The sequence below is a fragment of the Procambarus clarkii genome, chromosome 80 (genome assembly GCF_040958095.1).
Source record: "Procambarus clarkii isolate CNS0578487 chromosome 80, FALCON_Pclarkii_2.0, whole genome shotgun sequence".
NCBI classification, from domain to species: Eukaryota; Metazoa; Arthropoda; class Malacostraca; order Decapoda; family Cambaridae; genus Procambarus; species Procambarus clarkii.
The window spans coordinates 7,541,009-7,567,852 of record NC_091229.1 but is presented as its reverse complement, the minus strand read 5'-3'; the positions used below and the strand labels follow the sequence as shown (position 1 = coordinate 7,567,852).

Below are 26,844 nucleotides of genomic sequence, written 5' to 3'. Positions count from 1 at the left end.
TCAAATAGCCTCGGCTATCACCTCATTATGTCCGGTCGTGATGGTCAAGTGGATTAAGGCGTCTTGTACATACCAGTTGCGTTGCTTCTGGGAGTATGGGTTCGAGTCACTTCTGGGGTGTGAGTTTTCAGTTGCATATGTCCTGGGGACCATTCAGGCTTGTTCGCATTTGTGTTCCTCACGTGTGCCCCAAAGAATGAGGTGATTTGGTAAAATGCTATGCCCAAGATAACTATCCGAGTGCCGGCGGTGGGGTGGTTCAAATAGCCTCGGCTATCACCTCATTATGTCCGGTCGTGATGGTCAAGTGGATTAAGGCGTCTTGTACATACCAGTTGCGTTGCTTCTGGGAGTATGGGTTCGAGTCACTTCTGGGGTGTGAGTTTTCAGTTGCATATGTCCTGGGGACCATTCAGGCTTGTTCGCATTTGTGTTCCTCACGTGTGCCCCAAAGAATGAGGTGATTTGGTAAAATGCTATGCCCAAGATAACTATCCGAGTGCCGGCGGTGGGGTGGTTCAAATAGCCTCGGCTATCACCTCATTATGTCCGGTCGTAATGGTCAAGTGGATTAAGGCGTCTTGTACATACCAGTTGCGTTGCTTCTGGGAGTATGGGTTCGAGTCACTTCTGGGGTGTGAGTTTTCAGTTGCATATGTCCTGGGGACCATTCAGGCTTGTTCGCATTTGTGTTCCTCACGTGTGCCCCAAAGAATGAGGTGATTTGGTAAAATGCTATGCCCAAGATAACTATCCGAGTGCCGGCGGTGGGGTGGTTCAAATAGCCTCGGCTATCACCTCATTATGTCCGGTCGTGATGGTCAAGTGGATTAAGGCGTCTTGTACATACCAGTTGCGTTGCTTCTGGGAGTATGGGTTCGAGTCACTTCTGGGGTGTGTGTTTTCAGTTGCATATGTCCTGGGGACCATTCAGGCCTGTTCACATTTGTGTTCCTCACGTGTGCCCCAAAGAATGAGGTGATTTGGTAAAATGCTATGCCCAAGATAACTATCCGAGTGCCAGCGGTGGGGTGGTTCAAATAGCCTCGGCTATCACCTCATTATGTCCGGTCGTGATGGTCAAGTGGATTAAGGCGTCTTGTACATACCAGTTGCGTTGCTTCTGGGAGTATGGGTTCGAGTCACTTCTGGGGTGTGAGTTTTCAGTTGCATATGTCCTGGGGACCATTCAGGCTTGTTCGCATTTGTGTTCCTCACGTGTGCCCCAAAGAATGAGGTGATTTGGTAAAATGCTATGCCCAAGATAACTATCCGAGTGCCGGCGGTGGGGTGGTTCAAATAGCCTCGGCTATCACCTCATTATGTCCGGTCGTGTTGGTCAAGTGGATTAAGGCGTCTTGTACATACCAGTTGCGTTGCTTCTGGGAGTATGGGTTCGAGTCAATTCTGGGGTGTGAGTTTTCAGTTGCATATGTCCTGGGGACCATTCAGGCTTGTTCGCATTTGTGTTCCTCACATGTGCCCCAAAGAATGAGGTGATTTGGTAAAATGCTATGCCCAAGATAACTATCCGAGTGCCGGCGGTGGGGTGGTTCAAATAGCCTCGGCTATCACCTCATTATGTCCGGTCGTGATGGTCAAGTGGATTAAGGCGTCTTGTACATACCAGTTGCGTTGCTTCTGGGAGTATGGGTTCGAGTCACTTCTGGGGTGTGAGTTTTCAGTTGCATATGTCCTGGGGACCATTCAGGCTTGTTCGCATTTGTGTTCCTCACGTGTGCCCCAAAGAATGAGGTGATTTGGTAAAATGCTATGCCCAAGATAACTATCCGAGTGCCGGCGGTGGGGTGGTTCAAATAGCCTCGGCTATCACCTCATTATGTCCGGTCGTGATGGTCAAGTGGATTAAGGCGTCTTGTACATACCAGTTGCGTTGCTTCTGGGAGTATGGGTTCCAGTCACTTCTGGGGTGTGAGTTTTCAGTTGCATATGTCCTGGGGACCATTCAGGCTTGTTCGCATTTGTGTTCCTCACGTGTGCCCCAAAGAATGAGGTGATTTGGTAAAATGCTATGCCCAAGATAACTATCCGAGTGCCTGGGGTGGTTCAAATAGCCTCGGCTATCACCTCATTATGTCCGGTCGTGATGGTCAAGTGGATTAAGGCGTCTTGTACATACCAGTTGCGTTGCTTCTGGGAGTATGGGTTCGAGTCACTTCTGGGGTGTGAGTTTTCAGTTGCATATGTCCTGGGGACCATTCAGGCTTGTTCGCATTTGTGTTCCTCACGTGTGCCCCAAAGAATGAGGTGATTTGGTAAAATGCTATGCCCAAGATAACTATCCGAGTGCCGGCGGTGGGGTGGTTCAAATAGCCTCGGCTATCACCTCATTATGTCCGGTCGTGATGGTCAAGTGGATTAAGGCGTCTTGTACATACCAGTTGCGTTGCTTCTGGGAGTATGGGTTCGAGTCACTTCTGGGGTGTGAGTTTTCAGTTGCATATGTCCTGGGGACCATTCAGGCTTGTTCGCATTTGTGTTCCTCACGTGTGCCCCAAAGAATGAGGTGATTTGGTAAAATGCTATGCCCAAGATAACTATCCGAGTGCCGGCGGTGGGGTGGTTCAAATAGCCTCGGCTATCACCTCATTATGTCCGGTCGTGATGGTCAAGTGGATTAAGGCGTCTTGTACATACCAGTTGCGTTGCTTCTGGGAGTATGGGTTCGAGTCACTTCTGGGGTGTGAGTTTTCAGTTGCATATGTCCTGGGGACCATTCAGGCTTGTTCGCATTTGTGTTCCTCACGTGTGCCCCAAAGAATGAGGTGATTTGGTAAAATGCTATGCCCAAGATAACTATCCGAGTGCCGGCGGTGGCGTGGTTCAAATAGCCTCGGCTATCACCTCATTATGTCCGGTCGTGATGGTCAAGTGGATTAAGGCGTCTTGTACATACCAGTTGCGTTGCTTCTGGGAGTATGGGTTCGAGTCACTTCTGGGGTGTGAGTTTTCAGTTGCATATGTCCTGGGGACCATTCAGGCTTGTTCGCATTTGTGTTCCTCACGTGTGCCCCAAAGAATGAGGTGATTTGGTAAAATGCTATGCCCAAGATAACTATCCGAGTGCCGGCGGTGGGGTGGTTCAAATAGCCTCGGCTATCACCTCATTATGTCCGGTCGTGATGGTCAAGTGGATTAAGGCGTCTTGTACATACCAGTTGCGTTGCTTCTGTGAGTATGGGTTCGAGTCACTTCTGGGGTGTGAGTTTTCAGTTGCATATGTCCTGGGGACCATTCAGGCTTGTTCGCATTTGTGTTCCTCACGTGTGCCCCAAAGAATGAGGTGATTTGGTAAAATGCTATGCCCAAGATAACTATCCGAGTGCCGGCGGTGGGGTGGTTCAAATAGCCTCGGCTATCACCTCATTATGTCCGGTCGTGATGGTCAAGTGGATTAAGGCGTCTTGTACATACCAGTTGCGTTGCTTCTGGGATTATGGGTTCGAGTCACTTCTGGGGTGTGTGTTTTCAGTTGCATATGTCCTGGGGACCATTCAGGCCTGTTCGCATTTGTGTTCCTCACGTGTGCCCCAAAGAATGAGGTGATTTGGTAAAATGCTATGCCCAAGATAACTATCCGAGTGCCAGCGGTGGGGTGGTTCAAATAGCCTCGGCTATCACCTCATTATGTCCGGTCGTGATGGTCAAGTGGATTAAGGCGTCTTGTACATACCAGTTGCGTTGCTTCTGGGAGTATGGGTTCGAGTCACTTCTGGGGTGTGAGTTTTCAGTTGCATATGTCCTGGGGACCATTCAGGCTTGTTCGCATTTGTGTTCCTCACGTGTGCCCCAAAGAATGAGGTGATTTGGTAAAATGCTATGCCCAAGATAACTATCCGAGTGCCGGCGGTGGGGTGGTTCAAATAGCCTCGGCTATCACCTCATTATGTCCGGTCGTGTTGGTCAAGTGGATTAAGGCGTCTTGTACATACCAGTTGCGTTGCTTCTGGGAGTATGGGTTCGAGTCAATTCTGGGGTGTGAGTTTTCAGTTGCATATGTCCTGGGGACCATTCAGGCTTGTTCGCATTTGTGTTCCTCACGTGTGCCCCAAAGAATGAGGTGATTTGGTAAAATGCTATGCCCAAGATAACTATCCGAGTGCCGGCGGTGGGGTGGTTCAAATAGCCTCGGCTATCACCTCATTATGTCCGGTCGTGATGGTCAAGTGGATTAAGGCGTCTTGTACATACCAGTTGCGTTGCTTCTGGGAGTATGGGTTCGAGTCACTTCTGGGGTGTGAGTTTTCAGTTGCATATGTCCTGGGGACCATTCAGGCTTGTTCGCATTTGTGTTCCTCACGTGTGCCCCAAAGAATGAGGTGATTTGGTAAAATGCTATGCCCAAGATAACTATCCGAGTGCCGGCGGTGGGGTGGTTCAAATAGCCTCGGCTATCACCTCATTATGTCCGGTCGTGATGGTCAAGTGGATTAAGGCGTCTTGTACATACCAGTTGCGTTGCTTCTGGGAGTATGGGTTCCAGTCACTTCTGGGGTGTGAGTTTTCAGTTGCAATTGTCCTGGGGACCATTCAGGCTTGTTCGCATTTGTGTTCCTCACGTGTGCCCCAAAGAATGAGGTGATTTGGTAAAATGCTATGCCCAAGATAACTATCCGAGTGCCTGGGGTGGTTCAAATAGCCTCGGCTATCACCTCATTATGTCCGGTCGTGATGGTCAAGTGGATTAAGGCGTCTTGTACATACCAGTTGCGTTGCTTCTGGGAGTATGGGTTCGAGTCACTTCTGGGGTGTGAGTTTTCAGTTGCATATGTCCTGGGGACCATTCAGGCTTGTTCGCATTTGTGTTCCTCACGTGTGCCCCAAAGAATGAGGTGATTTGGTAAAATGCTATGCCCAAGATAACTATCCGAGTGCCGGCGGTGGGGTGGTTCAAATAGCCTCGGCTATCACCTCATTATGTCCGGTCGTGATGGTCAAGTGGATTAAGGCGTCTTGTACATACCAGTTGCGTTGCTTCTGGGAGTATGGGTTCGAGTCACTTCTGGGGTGTGAGTTTTCAGTTGCATATGTCCTGGGGACCATTCAGGCTTGTTCGCATTTGTGTTCCTCACGTGTGCCCCAAAGAATGAGGTGATTTGGTAAAATGCTATGCCCAAGATAACTATCCGAGTGCCGGCGGTGGGGTGGTTCAAATAGCCTCGGCTATCACCTCATTATGTCCGGTCGTAATGGTCAAGTGGATTAAGGCGTCTTGTACATACCAGTTGCGTTGCTTCTGGGAGTATGGGTTCGAGTCACTTCTGGGGTGTGAGTTTTCAGTTGCATATGTCCTGGGGACCATTCAGGCTTGTTCGCATTTGTGTTCCTCACGTGTGCCCCAAAGAATGAGGTGATTTGGTAAAATGCTATGCCCAAGATAACTATCCGAGTGCCGGCGGTGGGGTGGTTCAAATAGCCTCGGCTATCACCTCATTATGTCCGGTCGTGATGGTCAAGTGGATTAAGGCGTCTTGTACATACCAGTTGCGTTGCTTCTGGGAGTATGGGTTCGAGTCACTTCTGGGGGGTGAGTTTTCAGTTATATATATATATATATATATATATATATATATATATATATATATATATATATATATATATATATATATATATATACATATATATATATATATATATATATATATATATATATATATATATATATATATATATATATGTCGTACCTAGTAGCCAGAACGTCGTACTCGGCCTAATATGCAAGGCCCGATTTGCCTAATAAGCCAAGTTTTCCTGAATTAATATATTTTCTCTATTTTTTTCTTATGAAATGATAAAGCTACCCATTTCATTATGTATGAGGTCAATTTTTTTTTTATTAGAGTTAAAATTAACATAGACATATGACCGAACCTAACCAACCCTACCTAACCTAACCAAACCTATCTTTATAGGTTGGGTTACGTTAGGTAGCCGAAAAAGTTATGTTAGGTTAGGTAGTCGAAAAACAATTAATTCATGAAAACTAGGCTTATTAGGCAAATCGGGCCTTGCATAGTAGGATGAGAAGTGTGTTCTGGCTACTAGGTACTCACGTATTCTACTCATTCATGTATATTTAATAAAGAACTGCAGCCACGAACAACAATAACAACTACTTCCAGACGTCTTGACAGTATACCAGTCTCCCCCCTGCACCACTGCCCATCGCCCCACCTCGCACCTGGGTCACTGGGAGACCTCGCCCTCTGAAACAAGCAGTTTAAGTGAGCCGGTTCAAAGTTAAAGAAGCCATCAGCGCCATCTGCCCGGCCGATATTTTGTATAAATAGGGCTACCAAACTCTCCAAGATTCAGATTTCTCCTGTGTGTTCAACTGAGTTGACTTGTTAACACATCTCGGTGTGGTAACGGATTTAGTCAGACTAGCTCATAGTATTTTGCACTATATTTTATTTTGCACCTTAACGTAATGTAAATTTGATTGTTCATCTGGTTTGTTTTGCGCAATTCGTATCAGAGCCAAGCCTTAACATTTTTTGTAATTTGTTTAATTTATTTTTAAAGTAAAATATTTTTTAACTGTTTTTTTCCCTCTGCTACAGTTTCTCACTGTGAAGACACTTTTGCAGTTTAAGTTTTTTTTTTTTTTTTAAATATTTGGTGACTGGCATTACAGAGACTGCAAGACCACCAACGTTTCCCATCACAAATTGGGGGACTGTCCTAGGAGCCTCGCTCAGGTAATGCTTCTAGACCCTTCACTTAAAGTTGTGGTAACTGTACTTGATTTTATTACAAATTTAATTTTTCAGAACTCTCATTCTTTGACTAATATTAATGGTGCTTCATACTGTTTGCTTTCCAGATGGAGCATTTTATGATTGTTGGATGACTTTGGATTACGTGGTGTCTGGTGGCCACAGTCATACTCGTGATTGGATGTTCCACACTCTTTGCTATATTCTGTGTTTCCACCTTATTCTCGTCCCTACAGGAGAGTTCTCATTCAGACAGATCACCCCCTTTGGTACCCTGGTACTTTTGACTGTCTTCGGATCAAGTACACCCTCATTTTTGCAACCCAAATGCAGGAGGGTATAGAAGGCCAAAGTTCCTCTCGCACGAACTATGCTGTAAGGTTAGGACCCCTACAAGCAGTTCTCGTCATTAATTGACGCTTCGCACAGCTACGCGTCGATCATAGATATGGTACTTATACAGGTAAAGAGTTAACATTTGTTTCCAGAGCACAAAGATTGTTAATTCTCTAAGTACTATCTAGTTTTAGTAGGAATCCTCTTACCTTTGTTCTCGTCATTTAGAGACATGGTAAGAAATCCCTACATTTTTTGCACTACCTTCGAGACAACTGTCTCACCATTCAAGTAGGATCCCTCTTGTCCTTATCCTCGTCATATAGAGCACCGGGTACAAGATTCCATATTTTCTTGAAACGCTTTGTTTCATTTTTGATCTTGATTGTAACCTTGACTATTAAGTTTAAAACAGGATAGTTTACCGTTGTCATGTCATCCTGTCACTCTTGACATTTCATATTTTGTTACATCCACCTGCGTATTCTCTTGCATATGTTTACTATCATTTACCATGTTTCGTCTTTCCACATTTAGACAGAATCCAAACGATGAAGTGAGCACACTAGTTCGTGCCACCAAGGCGGAGATACTGACTCTAGTAAATGAGTACCACCTTACAGCCTCACTTGGAGCTACAAAAACTGATTTGCACAACCTCATTTTGGACCATTTATTAGACAATGACACTATTACTCCTGAATCTCATGAACATTACTTAGTTGCAGACAAAAACGCCTTGGCAGCTATATAATTGAAGCTAGAACTCGCTAACGCCGAACGTCTCTACCTAGCCGACAAGAAAGAAAACGACTTTACCCGATGTGCTCAATTGGCTGACTCTTACAGCATTATTCACAGAGTACCAGCCGACACGCCATCTAGTAAGACCTCCTGGTTTAGTCCTGAAAAAATGAGTACTAGTAATGTGAACTCCTCGTTGTATTGCAATTATTGCAAAGACTATGGGCATACCATAGAAAAGTGTACCAATCCTCACTGTAATGTCAAAATGTGAAAATAAGCCCAAATCACCACCTAAAATTCACATGAGTCCTAAACCTGTAATGAATATTTTTGTTTCTTCCACTCATCTCTCTCTTTAACAGACACTTGTACTCCGGAACAGTCTCTGCCAGCCGTGGAGATTCGGAGGAAAGGTTCAAAGTGAAGATCTTGAGGGACACAGCTGCTCTTCAGTCCATTCTTCTGAAATCAGCTGTACCCAACGTCACCTACACTGGAGAAACTGTTCTCATCACGGACCTAACTGCTACTACACCATATCCACTTGCCAGAGTCCGCATGGATTGTCCATTTATGCAAGGTGAAGTCGAAATCGCCATCTGGGAAAAGCGTTTTCCCAAGTCAGGAGTTCAACTTCTCCTGGGTAACGACTTGGCAGAAGATCAACAACATGCGAATATAATCATCAAGGAAGTTCCCCAGGTATGTGACTCGGCAGTGGAAAATCCTGTTTTGCAGTTGGTTGAAGAGGTCCAATCAAAAGATTCTGACAACGTCTTCCCTCCTGTTATGGTGACGAAGCGGGCCACAGCTGCACACCTGAAACCAGCTGCTGCAGTTGTTCCTCAAGATCCTCCGAGCCTCCCACCGAATCTCAGAGTGCTGGAGTTCCATAAGTTGCAGAGAGAGGATCCCTCCCTGACATCTTTATTCTTATAGGCTAAGACCCAACCTAACTCTATCCCTGGTTTCTTTGTAGAAAATAAAGTGTTGTACCGGCATTATAGAACCAGAAAACTGAAGGTGAACGACGATCGGGCCAACATCAAACAACTGGTAGTTCCCTACAGCCTACGATCAGATATCTTGTGTCTGGTCCGGGGATCTTGCTCACACAACGGCTTCTACAAGACCTACAAGGCCCTGAAACAGGACTACTACTGGTCAGGTATGATTCGAGACATTAAACACCATGTCAAAAATTGTCGCATGTCTCAGATGACAGGTAAACCGAACGCTTTTCTATTAAAGGCATCCCTAATACAGGTGCCAGTGTCTTCTGAGCTGTTCAGCCATATCAACAACTGTAACGAGCCTATGTCCCAGACAAGCTCAGGTAATGTTCCTCTATGTAATAGCCGGTGTTGTACAATCAGGTATTCTACAGCAGTTTCCGTCCAGAACAGTATGGTTGTTAATGTTGTGAAACACCTCGGGAAGCAGTTCCCTCAGTACGGACACCGCCAGGAAAGTCAGAACAAGTGTTATAACACCTCCAACGACTTGAGTAAGACAAACATCACCAAGGCATTGTCTAATCCTTCTCGTTGTACTTGGACTGACTACAATGGTTCTAAATTCTCGATCTATTCCAACACCAGGAAAGATCCTTCTCTCTATGAAACAAATCCAAATAAACATACTCCTCCAGACAACTTTACCAACCCTCGGCTAAAATATTGTAGGACAAACTTGCCTTCCATTGCATGTGAAAGGCGTAAATCCTTGTCTTGTACTAACTCCATTCTCGCCCTGCTAGAAAACCTTCAGTTTTCCACCCTGGCGTTAGGAACACCATTACACCACCGCGAGATGGGATCATGAACTTATAGCTACAGTCATCAGAGAGGAGCCACTCGACATCCTGCCCGACGTGCAGCACAACGTATCATCCAATCTACTAGGTTATAACTTCAACCTCTCCTCGGATTTCAACATTCTTTGGTCCCTACATCCGGATCAGTTCTCCAAACTTCGCTGAATCTTGCATCATGTGAACATCATGTATCACAATATCCTTCGGTTCCTACTGCTAGCCCAGTTCTCCAATCAGCGCTTGCTACGCTGGGTCTTGCATCAGAGGAACAATCTCACCGTCTCCTTGGATCACCATTCTCGTCGATCCATTCAGCAGGCTCGATTCTACAGCAGATTCATACTTCACAGAGTCGTGCAGTGCTACCTCAACATCTTAAAGCACCATCTTCTCCAGCTTCTGCAGCAGACCCAGTTCCCCTACTAACATCTGCTTCACTGGGCCCTGTACCTTCCGAACTTCAACTTCACCATCTACTTCATCAAAGGCTCGGATAACATCGTCGCCGACGCACTTTTACGAGTCCACGAGGTGGACTCATCCACTCCTACTATTTTACACTCTGCTGCAGTCAAATAGGCAATAGGAGCAGGCTTCGGGGGAGAGCTGTCAAGATAAAATCTCTAGTAAGAGATTTGGCCTGCTCCCTTATCACGTATTCTACTCATTCACGTATATATAATCAAGAACTGCAGCCAAGAACAACAACAACAATAACTACTTCCAGACGTCTAGACAGTATACCAGTCTCCCCCCCTGCACCACTGCCCATCGCCCCACCTCGCACCCGGGTCACTGGGAGACCTCGCCCTCCAAAACAAGCAGTTTAAGTGAGCCGGTTCATAGTTAAAGAAGCCATCAGCGCCATCTGCCCAGCCGATATTTTGTATAAATAGGGCTACCAAGCTCTCCAAGATTCAGATTACTACTGTGTGCTCAACTGAGTAGACCTGTTAACACTAAATCTGTTACCACACCGAGATGTCAGACTAGCTCATAGTATTCTGCACCATATTTTATTTTGCACCTTAACGTAATGCAAATTTGATTGTTCATCTGGTTTGTTTTGCGCAATATGTTTTAAAGCCAAGCCTTGATATTTTTTGTAATTTGTTTAACACTTTCGCGCTCTCGGCGCTAAAAAAAAAAAATACCCCAGACGCTTTCGGCACTTCGCGCGCCTACGCGGTAAGACCGAAAAAGTGTACACTCTTTTGACTGTAATGACAATAATTGAAGGCGCACGTATTTAAATTTGGTATCACTGTGTTCACAATGAAATTGTCTATAAGAGCATACCTATAAAATGCCGCCCAAGCATAAGGAGTATCAACACCAAATAAAAAACTATGCAGATCACTCGCCGAGAGCGCCAAACAGCAACAAAATGTTTCCACTTTCTTCATGGTTGCGAAGCCTACAGTTGTTCTACATCGCTAATTTTGGTATCATTGGAATCGCAATAAAATTCTCTACACGGACATATGCATATGAATGTTTAATATAGGTAATTGCCCACCCGCAAGAGTGTGTGAAGGGGAGAGTAGTTAGCCGCGAGCGCACTGGCGAAAACACAGGGGGGAAATCATGCTTGGAAAGTTTATACGTTTCCTGACCCTACTTTTCTATGTACGTATTTCTTTTTTAAACCAATGTGTTCGCAATAAAATTTTCTATAAGATGAACTGTATAACATTGGTACAAAGCATGTGTAAGAGAAGCGCCAAATATAGAACCACGTCGCTCAGTATGCGTTCGCGGCAGAAACGAACGCATTGTTTTCGTTCGTTTGATGTTTGTCATGTTTATACTTGTTGAAACATTTTATAATTTGTATGACAGTGATCGCAGTAAAATTCCCTACACAGACATATACATAACACATACAAATATTTCCCACGTGTTGGATATATCAACGGCTAAAGGGAACCCACTGCCACACGCTCGCCACACCCCCAAACATACTTTGTGTATTTTTTTTTTTACTCATAGAAGTTTATGTGATATAATATTCATTCTGGTACCAAAAAATTCGCAAATAAATTCTCTACAAAACAAAAGTATCCCCATCCATTTCGGTTAAACAATGGAATTTATAGAAATATTTTTTCTATTGACGAGAAAAGTAGGCAGTTATGCGGAATCGTAAGAAAAACCAGTGACGAGTTATCTCTAATATAAAGCGCGAAAGTGTTAATTACTTTTAAAGTATATTTTAAATGTTTTTTACCTCTGCTTTATCCTACAGTTTATCTCACTGTGAAGATACCTTTGCAGTTTAACTTTTTTTTTCCTTTTTTTTTTTAATATTTTGTGACTTGCCATTGAACTCTGAATACGTAAGAGTGTTCACTTCTCCTACCACCCCTCTTTTTTTATTGTGTGCTCTTTATTATGCAAGGTTATACAGTTACATATCTGATTTTATACAAAAAATGAACATTAAGAGGACACACAAAAAAGTTCACTTCCTAGAGGTTGTAGATTTCCTCGAACTCCTCCGACACCGGGCAGGAACAGAGGATGCAGCTGGCATTCCCGCTCTGGATTGCGACACTGAAGCACTGAAAGAGAAAACTTGCCGCTCTAGGGTCTCTTGTGGTGTCAATGAGCTTGGAACCAAGATCCTTAAGAAACCTTCTTGCACTCTCTCCCCATGGGCCTAGGGTCTCAGACCCTATTGGAACCAAGTTGTACCGATGATCTAATTACCTGTACTTGGCTGACTTGTGTCTTTCTCTGTGTGTCGCCACGGCTCCTGCTGTGCCGGCAGAGAGGTTGATGTATGTGGTTACCAGGGTGGATACGCAAGTATAGTCCCATGCCAACTGTTTGCCACCCTTCCACGGACGCAATGTGATTCTGTCTGGTCGGCCAGCAAAGCTAACAGAGTCATGGTTCAGTAGGTTGCAGGGTTCTCTCCGCTGGACACTGACAAGAGGCAAGGCTTCTTTTAATGATGTCATTGACTTCGTCGTGTCTAGTGTGCCAACCACCAGATTTTCCACAGTGCAGGCCATGCAATCCATACTCGTCAGCATCTGCCTCACTGCAAATACACCTATGAAGAGTGTGGATAGAGGCAGCAAGGTGGAGAGCGACTGCAATACGGAGCTACTGAGAATCAAGATGTGTGCCTGTCGCAGACATAGGGACTGGCAAAAGGAAGTCCCCTGCATGGGAGCCTGCACAGCTGTGAGGTGTGCACGATCACTGGGGGTTGTTGCTGCCTCTAGCAAAGCTGTGGCTTCTTTGTCTACAGCGGGGCTATCCCAATTGGATTGTTTCTTGGTTTTCGGTATGGCTGGTCTGAGTGCTGGGTCTGCTATGGCACCCCATTTCGTGTCGCATTCCGTGTAGTGGGGGTCCTGTATCCCCACTACATCACTCATCACATATATATATATATATATATATATATATATATATATATATATATATATATATATATATTATATATATATATATATATATATATATATGTATATGTATATGTATATATGTTGTGACGGGAAACGTTGGTGGTGGTGCTGCAGTCTCTGTAATGCCAGTCACAAAATAATAATAATAATAATAATAAAAAGTTAAACTGCAAAGATGTCTTCACAGTGAGATAAACTTTAGGATAAAGCAGAGGGAAAAACATTTAAAAAATACTTTACTTTAAAAATAAATTAAACAAATTACAAAAAATATCCAGGCTTGTCTTTAATAGAAATTGCACAAAACAAACAAAATGAACAATCAAGCTTACGTTATGTTAAGGTGAAAAATAAAATATGGTGCAGAATACTATGAGCTAGTCTGACTAAATCTGTTACCACACCGAGATGTGTTAACAGGTCTACTCAGCTGAGTACACAGGAGTATTCTGAATCTTGGAGAGCTTGTCAGCCCTATTTATACAGAATATCGGCGAGACAGATGGCACTGATGGCTTCTTTAACTATGAACCGGCTCACTTAAACTGCTTGTTTCGGAGGGCGTGGTCTCCCAGTGACCCAGGTGCGAGGGGGGGCGATGGGCAGTGGTGCAGTGGGGAGACTGGTATACTGTCTAGACGACTGGAAGTAGTTGTTCTTGGCTGCAGTTCTTTATTAAATATACGTGAATGAGTAGAATAGGTGATAAGGAAGCAGGCCGAATCTCAGTGCTACCTAAGATGTTGAGGTAGCACTGCACGACTCTGTGAAGTATGAATCTGATGTAGAATCGATCCTGCTGAATGGATCGACGAGAATGGTGATCCAAGGAGACAGTGAGATTGTTCCTCTGATGCAAGACCCAGCGAAGCAAGCGCTGATTGGAGAACTGGGCTAGCAGTAGGAACCAAAGGATATTGTGATACATGATGTTCACATGGTGATGCAGGATTCAGCGTAGTTTGGAGAACTGATCCTGATGTAGGGACCAAAGAATGTAGAAGGCCGAAGAGAGGTTGAAGTTGTAACCTAGTAGATTGGACGATACGTTGTGCTGCACGTCGGGCAGGATGTCGAGTGGCTACTCTCTGATGACTGTAGCTATAGTTTATGATCCCATCTCGCGGTGGTATGATGGTGTTCCTAACGCCAGGATGGAACACTGAAGGTTTTCTAATACCTGGCAGGGCGAGAATGGAGTTAGTACTAGACAAGGATTTACGCCTTTCAAATGCAATGAAAGGCAAGTTTGTCCTACAATATTTTAACCGAGGGCTGGTAAAATTGTCTGGAGGAGCACGTTTATTTGGATTTGTTTCTTAGAGAGAAGGATCTTTCCTGGTGTTGGAATAGATCGAGAATTTAGAACCATTGTAGTTAGTCCAAGTACAACGAGAAGGATTAGACAATACCTTGGTGATGTTGCTTGTCGTACTCAGGTCGTTGGAGGTGTTATGACACTTGTTCTGACTTCCCTGGCGGTGTCCGTACTGAGAGAATTGCTTCCAGAGGTGTTTCACAACGTCAGCAGCCGTCCTCTTCTGGACGGAAACTGCTGTAGAATACCTGATTGTAGAACACCGGGTATTACATAGAGGAATATTACCTGAGCTTGTCTGGGACATAGGCTCGTCACAGTTGTTGATATGGCTGAACAGCTCAGAAGACACTGGTACCTGTATTAGGGATGCCTTTAATAGAAAAGCGTTCGGTTTACCTGTCATCTGAGACATGCGACAATTTTTGACATGGTGTTTAATGTCTCGAATTATACCTGACCAGTAGTAGTCCTGTTTCAGGGCCTTGTAGATCTTGTAGAAGAGGTAGTGTGAGCAACATCCCCGGACCAGACACAAGATGTCTGATCGTAGGCTGTAGGGAACTACCAGTTGTTTGATGTTGGCCCGATCGTCGTTCACCTTCAGTTTTCTGGTTCTATAATGCCGGTACAACACTTTATTTTCTACAAAGAAACCAGGGATAGAGTTAGGTTGGGTCTTAGCCTATAAGAATAAAGATGTCAGGGAGGGATCCTCTCTCTGCAACTTATGGAACTCCAGCACTCTGAGATTCGGTGGGAGGCTCGGAGGATCTTGAGGAACAACTGCAGCAGCTGGTTTCAGGCGTGCAGCTGTGGCCCGCTTCGTCACCATAACAGGAGGGAAGACGTTGTCAGAATCTTTTGATTGGACCTCTTCAACCAACTGCAAAACAGGATTTTCCACTGCCGAGTCACATACCTGGGGATCTTCCTTGATGATTACATTCGCATGTTGTTGATCTTCTGCCAAGTCGTTACCCAGAAGAAGTTGAACTCCTGACATGGGAAAACGCTTTTCCCAGATGGCGATTTGGACTTCACCTTGCATAAATGGATAATCCATGCGGACTCTGGCAAGTGATATGGTATAGTAGCAGTTAGGTCCGTGATGAGAACAGTTTCTCCGGTGTAGGTGACGTTGGGTACAGCTGATTTCAGAAGAATGGACTGAAGAGCAGCTGTGTCCCTCAAGATCTTCACTTCGAACCTTTCCTCCGTATCTCCACGGCTGACGGAGACTGTTCTGGAGTACAGGTGTCTGTTGAAGAGAGAGAGATGAGTGGAAGAAACAAAAATATTCATTACAGGCTTAGGACTTATGAATTTTAGGAGAAGGTGATTTGGGCTTATTTTCACTGCTGACCTTTCAGTGAGGATTGGTACACTTTTCTATGGTATGTCCATAGTCTTTGTAATAATTGCAATACAACGAGGAGTTCACATTACTGGTACTCACTTTTTCAGGAATAAACCAGGAGGTCTTACTAGATGGCGTGTCGGCTGGTACTCTTTGAACAAGGCTGTAAGAGTCAGCCAATTGAGCACATCGGATAAAGTCGTTTTCTTCCTTGTCGGCTAGGTAGAGACGTATTGGATTAGGTACACGCCTAAGCAATTCTTCCACCAGGATGAGGTTGACGAGATTTGTAAAGGTGGAGACTTTTGCTGCTTCGAGCCACTTCATAAAATATCTCTTCTTGTTATTTGCAAACTCTAGGTAAGTGGTAGCACTTGCTTTAAGGTAATCCCTGAACTTACGTCTCAACCCGTTCTCGCAAATGTAATAAGTCAATATTGACTTTTTAAATATGTGCATAGGTGACATACTTAACATAATAATTTCCCTTGAAAAGCTTCATAGAAAACACCGACCTTACCTAACCTACTTAGTATGTTAAGATAAGCATCTTATTGCTTCGTAATTACAATTATTACCTAACCTATACCTATAATAGGTTAAGTAACAATTGTAATTACGAAGCTATAAGATGCTTATTTTAACATACTAAGTAGGTTAGGTAAGGTCAGTGTTTTCTATGAAGCTTTTCAAGGGAAACTATTATGTTTAGTATGTCACCTATGCACGCAACTAATAAGTCAATATTGACTTATTAAATTTGCGAGAACGGGTTGTACGTCTATAGGTCTCGGTGGAGAGGAGGTAGGCATCAAGCACTGCTTGCTTCAGTACCTGGTAGTCGGTTTCAGACGCTATAGTACTGAGTGTCACTGCAGCTCTACCTGTTAAATGAGACCCGAGAAGCACAGACCACTGATCCTGAGGCCAGCTGAGTTGGCTAGCCAGAGCCTCAAATGAAGTAAAAAAGACATCTACTTCTGCCTCAACAAAAGATGGCATTAACTTAATTGCATGTGAAAGGTTAAAACGTATTGGAAGTTTAGCTTCAGCTTGTTGGCGCCAAGTGTGCTGTGTGGTTTCTAAGTCAAGTTCTTTCCTATGGTGGTCTAGAGCACTATCGGCTTGCTTCTTATTGTGTTCACGTTGTATCTCCAGCTCGCGTTCTTTTAATTCAAGATGATCCCTCTCACGCTCACATTGTAGGGCAGCTTGTTCTCTCTCAAGTTCAGCTTGTTTTTCAGCGAGCTTAAGTTGAAGTTCGGCTTCCCGTTCCTTCCTTTGGAGAGCCTCCTTTTCACGCTCACGGTCTAGGGTAGCTTCACGTTCCTTCCTCTGGAGAGCTTTCTTTTCAAAAGCAACTTGTTCTTTCAGATGTTCACGTTCGGCGTTAGCGAGTTCTAGCTTCAACTTCATGGCTGCCAAGGCGTTTTTGTCTGCAATTAAGTAATGTTCATGAGATTCAGGAATAATAGCGTCATTGTCTAATAAGTGGTCCAAGATGAGGTTGTGCAAATCAGTTTTTGTAGCTCCAAGTGAGGCTGTAAGGTGGTACTCATTTACTAGAGTCAGCATCTCCGCCTTGGTGGCACGAACTAGTGTGCTCACTTCATCGTTTGGATTCTGTCTAAATGTGGAAAGACGAAACATGGTAAATGATAGTAAATATATGCAAGAGAATACGCAGGTGGATGTACCAAAATATGAAATGTCAAGAGTGACAGGATGACATGACAACGGTAAACTATCCTGTTTTAAACTTAATAGTCAAGGTTACAATCAAGATCAAAAATGAAACAAAGCGTTTCAAGAAAATATGGAATCTTGTACCCGGTGCTCTATATGACGAGGATAAGGACAAGAGGGATCCTACTTGAATGGTGAGACAGTTGTCTCGAAGGTAGTGCAAAAAATGTAGGGATTTCTTACCATGTCTCTAAATGACGAGAACAAAGGTAAGAGGATTCCTACTAAAACTAGATAGTACTTACAGAATTAACAATCTTTGTGCTCTGGAAAAGAATGTTAACTCTCTACCTGTGTAAGTACCATATCTATGACCGACACGTAGGGGTGCAAAGTGTCAATTAATGATGAGAACTGTTTGTAGGGGTTATCTTGAGATCTTGAGGTTATCTTGAGATGATTTCGGGACTTTAATGTCCCCGCGGCTGGGTCCTCGACCAGGCCTCCACCCCACAGGAAGCAGCCCGTGACAGCTGGTTAACACCCAGGTACGTATTTTACTGCTAGGTAACAGGGGCATAGGGTGAAAGAAACTCTGCGCATTGTTTCTCTCCGGCGCCTGGGATCGAACCCAGGATCACAAGTCCAGTGTGCTGTCCACTCAGCCGACCGGCTCCCAACCTTACAGCATAGTTCATGCAAGAGGAACTTTGGCCCTCTATATCCTCCTACATTCGACTTGCAAAGATATGGGTGTACTTGACTCGAAGACAGACCAAAGTACCAGGGTACCAAAGGGGGTGATCTGTCTGAATGAGAACTCTCCTGTAGGGACGAGAATAAGGTGGAAACACAGAATATAGCAAAGAGTGTGGAACATCCAATCACGAGTATGACTGTGGCCACCAGACACCACGTAATCCAAAGTCATCCAACAATCATAAAATGCTCCATCTGGAAAGCAAACAGTATGAAGCACCATTAATATTAGTCAAAGAATGAGAGTTCTGAAAAATTATATTTGTAATAAAATCAAGTACAGTTACCACAACTTTAAGTGAAGGGTCTAGAAGCATTACCTGAGCGAGGCTCCTAGGACAGTCCCCCAATTTGTGACGGGAAACGTTGGTGGTCGTGCAGTCTCTGTAATGCCAGTCACCAAATATTTATAAAAAATAAGAAAAAAAAAGTTAAACTGCAAAGGTGTCTTCACAGTGAGATAAACTGTAGCAGAGGGAAAAAACATTTAAAAAATACTTTACTTTAAAAATAAATTAAACAAATTACAAAAAATATACAGGCTTGGCTTTAATACAAATTGCACAAAACAAACAAGGGGAACACAAATTTACGTTACGTTAAGGTGCAAAATAAAATATGGTGCAGAATACTATGAGCTAGTCTGACTAAATCCGTTACCACACTGAGATGTGTTAACAGGTCAACTCAGTTGAACACACAGGAGAAATCTGAATCATCGAAAGCTTGGTAGCCCTATTTATACAGAATATCGGCCAGGCAGATGGCGCTGATGGCTTCTTTAACTATGAACCGGCTCACTTAAACTGCTTGTTTCAAATGGCGTGGTCTCCCAGTGACCCAGGTGCGAGGTGGGGCGACGGGCAGTGGTGCAGGAGGGAGACTGGTATACTGTCTAGACGTCTGGAAGTAGTTGTTATTGTTGTTCTTGGCTGCAGTTCTTGATTAAATATACATGAATGAGTAGAATACGTGATAAGGAAGCAGGCCGAATCTCTTACTAGACATTTTACCATGACAATATATATATATTATAAAAAAAAGAGACAAATCACGAGCTTCGTCGGTCATTATGGCTATAAATAGTTTTCCTAGAGAGGGCCACCAGGCACCCCTCCCCACCTGTGCCAAAAACACCCACGGCAGGAAAGGTATCAACAGCAGAACCGAGGCATCCAAAATCAGAGCAACAGTCAGCAAGAAAATAGAAAAAGGCAACACAATAGGGGCGATCAGAGTCATCACCAGTGAAGATACAGTTGCCACCAGGGATGCTGATACAGCACAAACCCTGAGGGAAAAACACCCACCCAGAGCTCCTCGTGACGACAATGTTAACCTAGTCGGTGTCACCAGAGCAGAACCCCTGTGTGTGCATAAATCCAAATCGAATCCATGGTGCATAAAAGCAGCTTTATCCTTCCCACCAGGATCAGCAGGTGGGTTCACAGGAATACGACCCAACAACATCAAACAAATGCTCAACCGTGCACTGGGAGACATTACACAGGGCCTCCTGGTGGAACTAACTAGATTCACCAACACATGTCAAGCTGGCAACATACCAGAGACCATACGGCCTCTTTTTTTTGGCGCTACCCTCTGTGCCCTGAGGAAAAAAGATGGAGGAATCAGACCGATAGCTGTGGGCAATTCACTCCGGCGTCTCGTCGCTAAGGCTGCTGCTAGAGCTGTTAGTCAGGCAGCAGCCGACATGTTGATGCCAAAACAGCTCGGGTTTGGCATTCCCCAAGGGTGTGAGGCAGCGGCTCATGCAGCTAAAGCCTACATTGCCAACATTACGAATGAAAAAGCCCTGATAAAGCTGGACTTTAAAAATGCTTTCAATCTGGTTAGAAGGGATGCAGTACTCAGTGCAGTTCATCTCCTTTTTCCTTCCCTCTACCCGTTTGTAAACTCATGCTACAGCAAGAATCTAACTCTGCTTTTTGGGGAACATGAAAGTGAATCAGAAGAAGGTGTCTAACAGGGTGACCCCCCTTGCTCCTTTTCTTTTCTGCCTAGTTATCAAGGAAGTCACCGATAACCTGTCCAGTGAGCTCAACATTTGGTTTTTGGACGATAGTACTCTAGCCGGCTCCCCAGCCTCACTCTTGGACGACATAAGAATAATTCAGGAGCAAGGAGCAAGCCTAGGCCTCACACTGAACCCTTCCAAGTGCGAAATAACCTCCACCAACCAGCACATAATAGAGCAAATAAAGGTTGTTTTGCCTGACATTCATACAACCAACCCTGAGGACAGCACACTCCTAGGTGCTCCTCTAGGAAGGAATGCCATCGACGGGGTCCTTGGTAAGAAGATCACTGACCTGAAGAGGATGAACGAGAGGATTGAAGACATCGATGCTCATGAAGCACTTTACCTCATCACCAGATGCTTGTTCCTCCCCAGGCTGACCAACTTTCTAAGATGTTCGCCATCTTTCAACAGTATTAAATTAGAAGAGTACGACAGCTTGCTGAAATCAACACTAGAAAAAGCCCTCAATCTTTCCCTCAGCGACTCACAGTGGAAACAGGCCTCCCTTCCTGTCTGACTCGGGGACCTTGGCGTGCGCACAGCACCACAAATTGCTGTACCAGCGTTCCTGTCCTCTTCAGTGGGGTCTGACAACTTGGTGAAGGAAGCCCTACCTGAGCACCTAGTTCAACAGGCAGTGGGTACATGATCCCAGCTTCACAGACTGCACAATCAAATGGGTCTCTCTCGCAGGACCAGCACCCCAACCACCGCCTTCTGAAGCCCATAAGCAATCCAGCTGGGATCGCCCCATTGCCGACCAAGAAGCTGCTACTTTGCTAGAAGCTGCGACAACACCACATGACACAGCCCGACTTAGAGCTGTTGCAGCTCCCCATGCAGGTGATTTCCTATTAGCAACCCCAATGTCAGCAACCGGCACCCATCTCACACCGCAGGCCCTCCGAATTGCCGTGGCTCTCCGCCTCGCTGCCCCAATCCACACTGAATACAGGTGTATTTGCGGCGAGGCAGAGGCCGACAGATATGGACGGCATGGCCTTCTCTGCTAAAGGACAGGAGGATGGCATGCAAGACACGGCGAGGTCAATGACATTATTAAGAGAAGCCTTACCACAGCCGGTTGTGCAGCAGAGAGAGAGCCCCATTACCTAATGTCCCGCAACTCTGATGAGCCTGCCGATCGCCCAGACGGAATTACGGTGAACCCCAGGAAGAATGGTAGACAGTTGGTGTGGGACTACACTTGCGTTTCATCTTTAGCCAATACCTACGTTGACTTCAGTGCTACACAAGCAGGAGGAGCTGCCAATCACCGGGAAGCGGCCAAGTCACGTAAATACAGAGAACTTGAGCACCACTACAATTTTGTCCCCATTGCCTCAGAGACACTTGGTGCCGGGGTAAAAGTGCTGCTAGCTTTTTGAAGGAGTTGCGGTCTAAGCTAATCGAAACAACTAGAGAACCTAGAGCTGCCAGTTTTCTTTTTCAGCGCCTTAGTGTGGCAATCCAGAGAGGAAATGCTCACTGCATCCATGGTTCCTGCCCGCCATCTGAGGAGCTGGAGGAGCTGTTCAACTTGTGACAAGCAGCCTTGTACCCTGCATGTAATCAATATTGTAACTTTTTTTTTGTGTAATGACATTTTCAAATAAAGTTAGATAAATATACACACATACCTTGAGGTTACCTTGAGGTGCTTCCGGGGCTTAGCGTCCCCGCGGCCCGGTCGTCGACCAGGCCTCCTGGTTGCCAGACTGATCAACCAGGCTGTTGGACGCAGCTGCTCGCAGCCTGACGTATGAGTCACAGCCTGGTTGATCAGGTATCCTTTGGAGGTGCTTATCCAGTTCTCTCTTGAACACTGTGAGGGGTCGGCCAGTTATGCCCCTTATGTGTAGTGGAAGCGTGTTGAACAGTCTCGGGCCTCTGATGTTGATAGAGTTCTCTCTCAGAGTACCAGTTGCACCTCTGTTTTTCAACGGGGGTATTCTGCACATCCTGCCATGTCTTCTGGTCTCAAGTGATGTTATTTCTGTGTGCAGGTTTGGGACCAGCCCCTCTAATATTTTCCACGTGTAAATTATTACGTACCTCTCCCGCCTGCGCTCAAGGGAGTACAGTTTTAGGCTCTTTAGTCGGTCCCAATAGTTTAGATGTTTTACTGAGTGGATTCTAGCAGTAAATGATCTCTGCACGCTCTCCAGGTCAGCAATTTCTCCAGCTTTGAAAAGTGCTGTCATTGTGCAGCAGTACTCTACTCTAGAGAGCACAAGCGTTTTGAAAAGTATCATCATCGGTATAGCATCTCTAGTGTACTCATGTCTTCCGACATGAGTACACCCAGATCCTTTACATTGCCTTTTCGTTCTATGTTATGATTTGCCTGAGTTTTGTACGTGGTTTCCGTTTTTATATTTGCATTTTTTCCATAGCGCATGAGCTGGAACTTATCTTCGTTAAACACCATATTATTTTCTGTAGCCCATAGAAAGACCTGATCTACATCTGACTGGAGGTTCGCCGTGTCCTCTATGTTGCCTACTCTCATGAAGATCCTAGTGTCATCTGCAAAGGATGATACAGTGCTATAGGTTGTGTTCTTGTCTATGTCCGAAATGAGGATGAGAAAAAGTACTGGAGCAAGCACAGTGCCCTGGGGGACTGAGCTCTTCACGGTTGATGGGCTGGATTTTATTTTGTTGACTATTACACATTGGGTTCTGTTGGTCAGGAAATTGTAGATCCATCTGCCTATTTTTCCGGTAATTCCTTTTGAACGCATTTTATGTGCAATAACACCATGGTCACATTTATCAAAAGCTTTTGCGAAATCTGTGTAAATTACATCCGCGTTATGTTTGTCTTCCATAGCATCTAATGCCATATCATAGTGGTCCAGCAACTGCGACAGGCAAGAGCGCCCTGTTCTGAAACCATGTTGTCCGGGGTTATGGAGTTGCTGTGATTCCATTTATTTTGTGATTTTACTTCTTAGCACTCTCTCAAATTTTTTTATGATGTGCGATGTTAGCGCTATCGGTCTATAATTTTTTGCCTCAGCCTTATTTCCTCCTTTATGAAGTGGTGCTATCTCTGCTGTTTTTAGTATATCAGAAATAACGCCAGTATCTAGGCTTTGTCTCCACAGAATGTGGAGGGCCTGCGATAGTGGTTTTTTACAGTTCTTTATGAATATGGAGTTCCAAGAATCTGGGCCTGGTGCAGAGTGCATAGGCATACTGTTTATGGCTTCTTCAAAATCCAGTGGGGATAGGGTGAAGTCTGATATATGATTTGATGTTGGTATCGTATCCATGAAAAATTCATTTGGGTTATCAATCTTTAGTGTGTTTAATGGCTCGCATAAAACAGAGTCGTACTGCGTCCTCAGTAGCTCGCTCATTTCTTTGTTGTCATCGGTGAAAGAATACCAAAAGAATAGGGATGGTAGGAGAAGAAAATATCAAAGTGTTCAGTGAGGATCCACAAGGTCTTCTCTGAGTACTCTTTATATTTTTCTCCGAGGCTATGGGTCCCTACACTTGCACCAGAGGTGGTACCCCTTCTATATATATATATATATATATATATATATATATATATATATATATATATATATATATATATATATATATATATATATATATATATATGCGAACAAGCCTGAATGGTCCCCAGGACAATATGCAACTGAAAACTCACACCCCAGAAGTGACTCGAACCCATACTCCCAGAAGCAACGCAACTGGTATGTACAAGACGCCTTAATCCACTTGACCATCACGACCGGACATAATGAGGTGATAGCCGAGGCTATTTGAACCACCCCACCGCCGGCACTCGGATAGTAATCTTGGGCATAGCATTTTACCAAATCACCTCATTCTTTGGGGCACACGTTCGCATTTGTGTTCCTCACGTGTGCCCCAAAGAATGAGGTGATTTGGTAAAATGCTATGCCCAAGATTACTATCCAAGTGCCGGCGGTGGGGTGGTTCAAATAGCCTCGGCTATCACCTCATTATGTCCGGTCGTGATGGTCAAGTGGATTAAGGCGTCTTGTACATACCAGTTGCGTTGCTTCTGGGAGTATGGGTTCGAGTCACTTCTGGGGTGTGAGTTTTCAGTTATATATATATATATATATACTCTCGGAGGAAACCACACATAACGCATTGGATGGATTGTAGGTCCCCTCCAATACAGTTTCTGTGTGCTTTTCTCCTACCACCCCCTTCTTTTATATATATATATATATATATATATATATATATATATATATATATATATATATATATATATATATAGATATATATATATATATATATATATATATATATATATATATATATATATATATATATATATATATATATATATATATATATATATATATATATGCAATTGACGATCACAAAACACTGATCATTTTATGCGGAAAATCCACAGAAAAATATGAAATGAGGTGAACGTTTCGGCTCGTTAAAGCCTTTGTCAACACCAGACTGACTAAGGAAGAAGGGAGAAGGGGGAGGATATATAGGCCGACACCTGACCAACGCATCCCTAGGGAAAGAATTAACCAAAAACAGGTATAGCTTAGCTTAGAATGGTCAAAGAGGATTAAGCGGTCAGAGAATAAGGATGAAAGATTAAAGAAAAGCCTCATGAACACACAATATATGAATATACAATTATAATGAGACATTGTAAGCCTCTCTATCAGAGTTGTTTCTTAAACTGTTGTGCAATATTATAACTTAAAAATGGATCAAGTTTGTACATACCAGTACTAACATTAAGAAGATTTGGACACTGACTGATTAGAGCAGACTCAATCAAATTCCGTTCCACGAAATCCCCACAATTGGTAATGCTTTTTGCCCCATTCCAGTTAATATTGTGATCGCATAAACTAGTATGTAGATACAATGCATTAGACGTTTGGGCAGTTCTAATACTATAAGCATGTTGTGACAACCGCAATTGTAAGGACTTTCCTGTTTGTCCAAGGTACACAGAATCACAATCATTGCAGGGAATCGAATACACACAACCTGCTGTATCAGGGGAGTTTTTTATTAAATTGGATTTGATCGTACTATTAGTGAACACCAAATTTATATTAAGTTTCTTAAAAATCAGAGACAATTTTTCAAGTCCACTCGCATAAGGTACCACCAATGAGTTAATAATTTTTGGTTTCGCCTTAGGGACGTGATTATAAAACGTACGCTTGGCTTGTACAAACGAGAAATCCAAAACTATGCTACTATGTTTTTTCTCACGATCTTCTCCATCACCTTGCAAGGAATGCAAGTAAGGACACTGACCTGTAGTTCAGTGCCTCTTGTCTGTCGCCCTTTTTGTATATTGGGACTACATTAGCCGTCTTCCATATTTCTGGTAGGTCTCCCGACTCCAGTGACCTACTATACACTATGGAGAGTGGCAAGCAAAGTGCTTCTGCACACTCTTTGAATACCTGTGGTGAGATTCCGTCCAGACCAACAGCCTTTCTCACTTCCAGATGCAAGAAATGTCACTTAACCTCATCACTTGTAAATTCGAACCCTTCCAAGGCCGCCTGGTTTACTTCCACCTCTCCTAATGCAGCCCTAACCTCGTTCTGTTGTGAAGACCTACTGGAATCTCTTGTTGAGTTCTTCACACACCTCTTTGTCATTCTCTGTGTACCTGTCCTCACCCATTCTAAGTTTAATCACCAGTTCTTCCACTGCTGTTTTCCTCCAGATGTGACTGTGGAGTAGCTTTGGTTCAGTCTTGGCTTTTTTTGCGATATAATTTTCATCCTTTTTCTCTGCTTCTCTTCTTACACTAACACACTCATTCCCAATTGTCAAGTATCTCTCTCTGCTGTATGGTGTTCTGTTATTTCGTCCAGCAGCTTAGCTCTCCATATGTCTGGTCCTCCATTCCCAGTCTCTGGGTCTCTGTTCTCCCAATCTATCTTCCCGTGGTTGAAGTCTTTCATGATTAATAGTCCGGATCCGTTCCTGGTAGCCACAGAAGCTGTTCTCTCTCTGTTATATTAATGGTGGCCATGTTATTTTTATCATATTCCTGTCTGGGTACGTGTGGCAATGTAAATGTAGTTATGTAAGTGTGGCTGTGTAAGTGTGGCTGGGTAAGTGTGGCAGGGTAAGTGTGGCTGGGTAAGTGGTTGTGTAAGTGTGGTTGGTAAGTGTGACAGGGTAAATGTAGCTGGGTAAGTGTGGCATAGTAAGTGTGGCTGGGTAAGTGCGGCAGGGTAAGTGTAGCTGGGTAAGTGTGGCTGGGTAAGTGTGGCAGGGTAAGTGTGGCAGGGTAAGTGGTTGTGTAAGTGTGGTTGGTAAGTGTTGCCGGGTAAGTGTGATTGTGTAAGTGTGGCTGGTAAGTGTGGCTGTGAAGTGTGGCAGGGTAAGTGTGGCAGGGTAAGTGTGGCAGGGTAAGTGTGGCTGGTAAGTGTGGCAGGGTAAGTGTGGCTGGTAAGTGTGGCAGGGTAAGTGTGGTTGTGTAAGTTTGGCTTGTAAGTGTGGCTGGTAAGTGTGGCAGGGTAAGTGTAGCTGGGTAAGGGTGGCTGGGTAAGTGTGGCAGGGTAAGTGTGGCAGGGTAAGTGTGGCAGGGTAAGTGGTTGTGTAAGTGTGGTTGG

The 26,844-nt window shown here is 44.3% G+C and overlaps 2 protein-coding genes across 3 annotated transcripts; both read right to left on the bottom strand.

Annotated features, from left to right (window-relative positions):
• Positions 1-13,281: 13,281 nt before the first annotated feature.
• Positions 13,282-16,216, bottom strand: LOC138357739 (uncharacterized). Of its 2 annotated transcripts, XR_011225122.1 has the most exons (3): positions 15,839-16,216; positions 14,474-15,640; positions 13,282-14,241 (listed from the first exon to the last, which is right to left on the bottom strand). XR_011225122.1 is itself a non-coding variant. In XM_069314736.1 (2 exons), the coding sequence occupies exons 1-2, from the start codon at positions 16,214-16,216 to the stop codon at positions 15,065-15,067; spliced, it is 954 nt and encodes a 317-aa protein (XP_069170837.1). In that variant the 3' UTR covers positions 13,282-15,064. The 2 variants fall into 2 exon arrangements, 1 of the variants encoding a protein (XP_069170837.1); XM_069314736.1 differs by having other exon boundaries at positions 13,282-15,640.
• On the bottom strand, positions 13,335-20,190 carry LOC138357740 (ensconsin-like). Its single transcript, XM_069314737.1, has 2 exons — positions 18,505-20,190; positions 13,335-17,175 (listed from the first exon to the last, which is right to left on the bottom strand). Exon 2 carries the CDS (start codon positions 17,153-17,155, stop codon positions 16,472-16,474), a length of 684 nt encoding a protein of 227 aa, XP_069170838.1. The 5' UTR covers positions 17,156-17,175; positions 18,505-20,190; the 3' UTR covers positions 13,335-16,471.
• Between the last annotated feature and the right edge of the window lie 6,654 nt (positions 20,191-26,844).

Excerpts from the sequence above, each read along its gene's own strand:
- LOC138357739 (XM_069314736.1), bottom strand. The coding sequence starts at position 16,216 with ATGTTAAGTATGTCACCTATGCACATATTTAAAAAGTCAATATTGACT. Across the intron at positions 15,641-15,838 it reads CCTGGTTTATTCCTGAAAAA|ACACCTGTACTCCAGAACAG; the intron begins GTGAGTACCAGT and ends TCTCTTCAACAG.
- LOC138357740 (XM_069314737.1), bottom strand. The coding sequence starts at position 17,155 with ATGAAGTTGAAGCTAGAACTCGCTAACGCCGAACGTGAACATCTGAAA.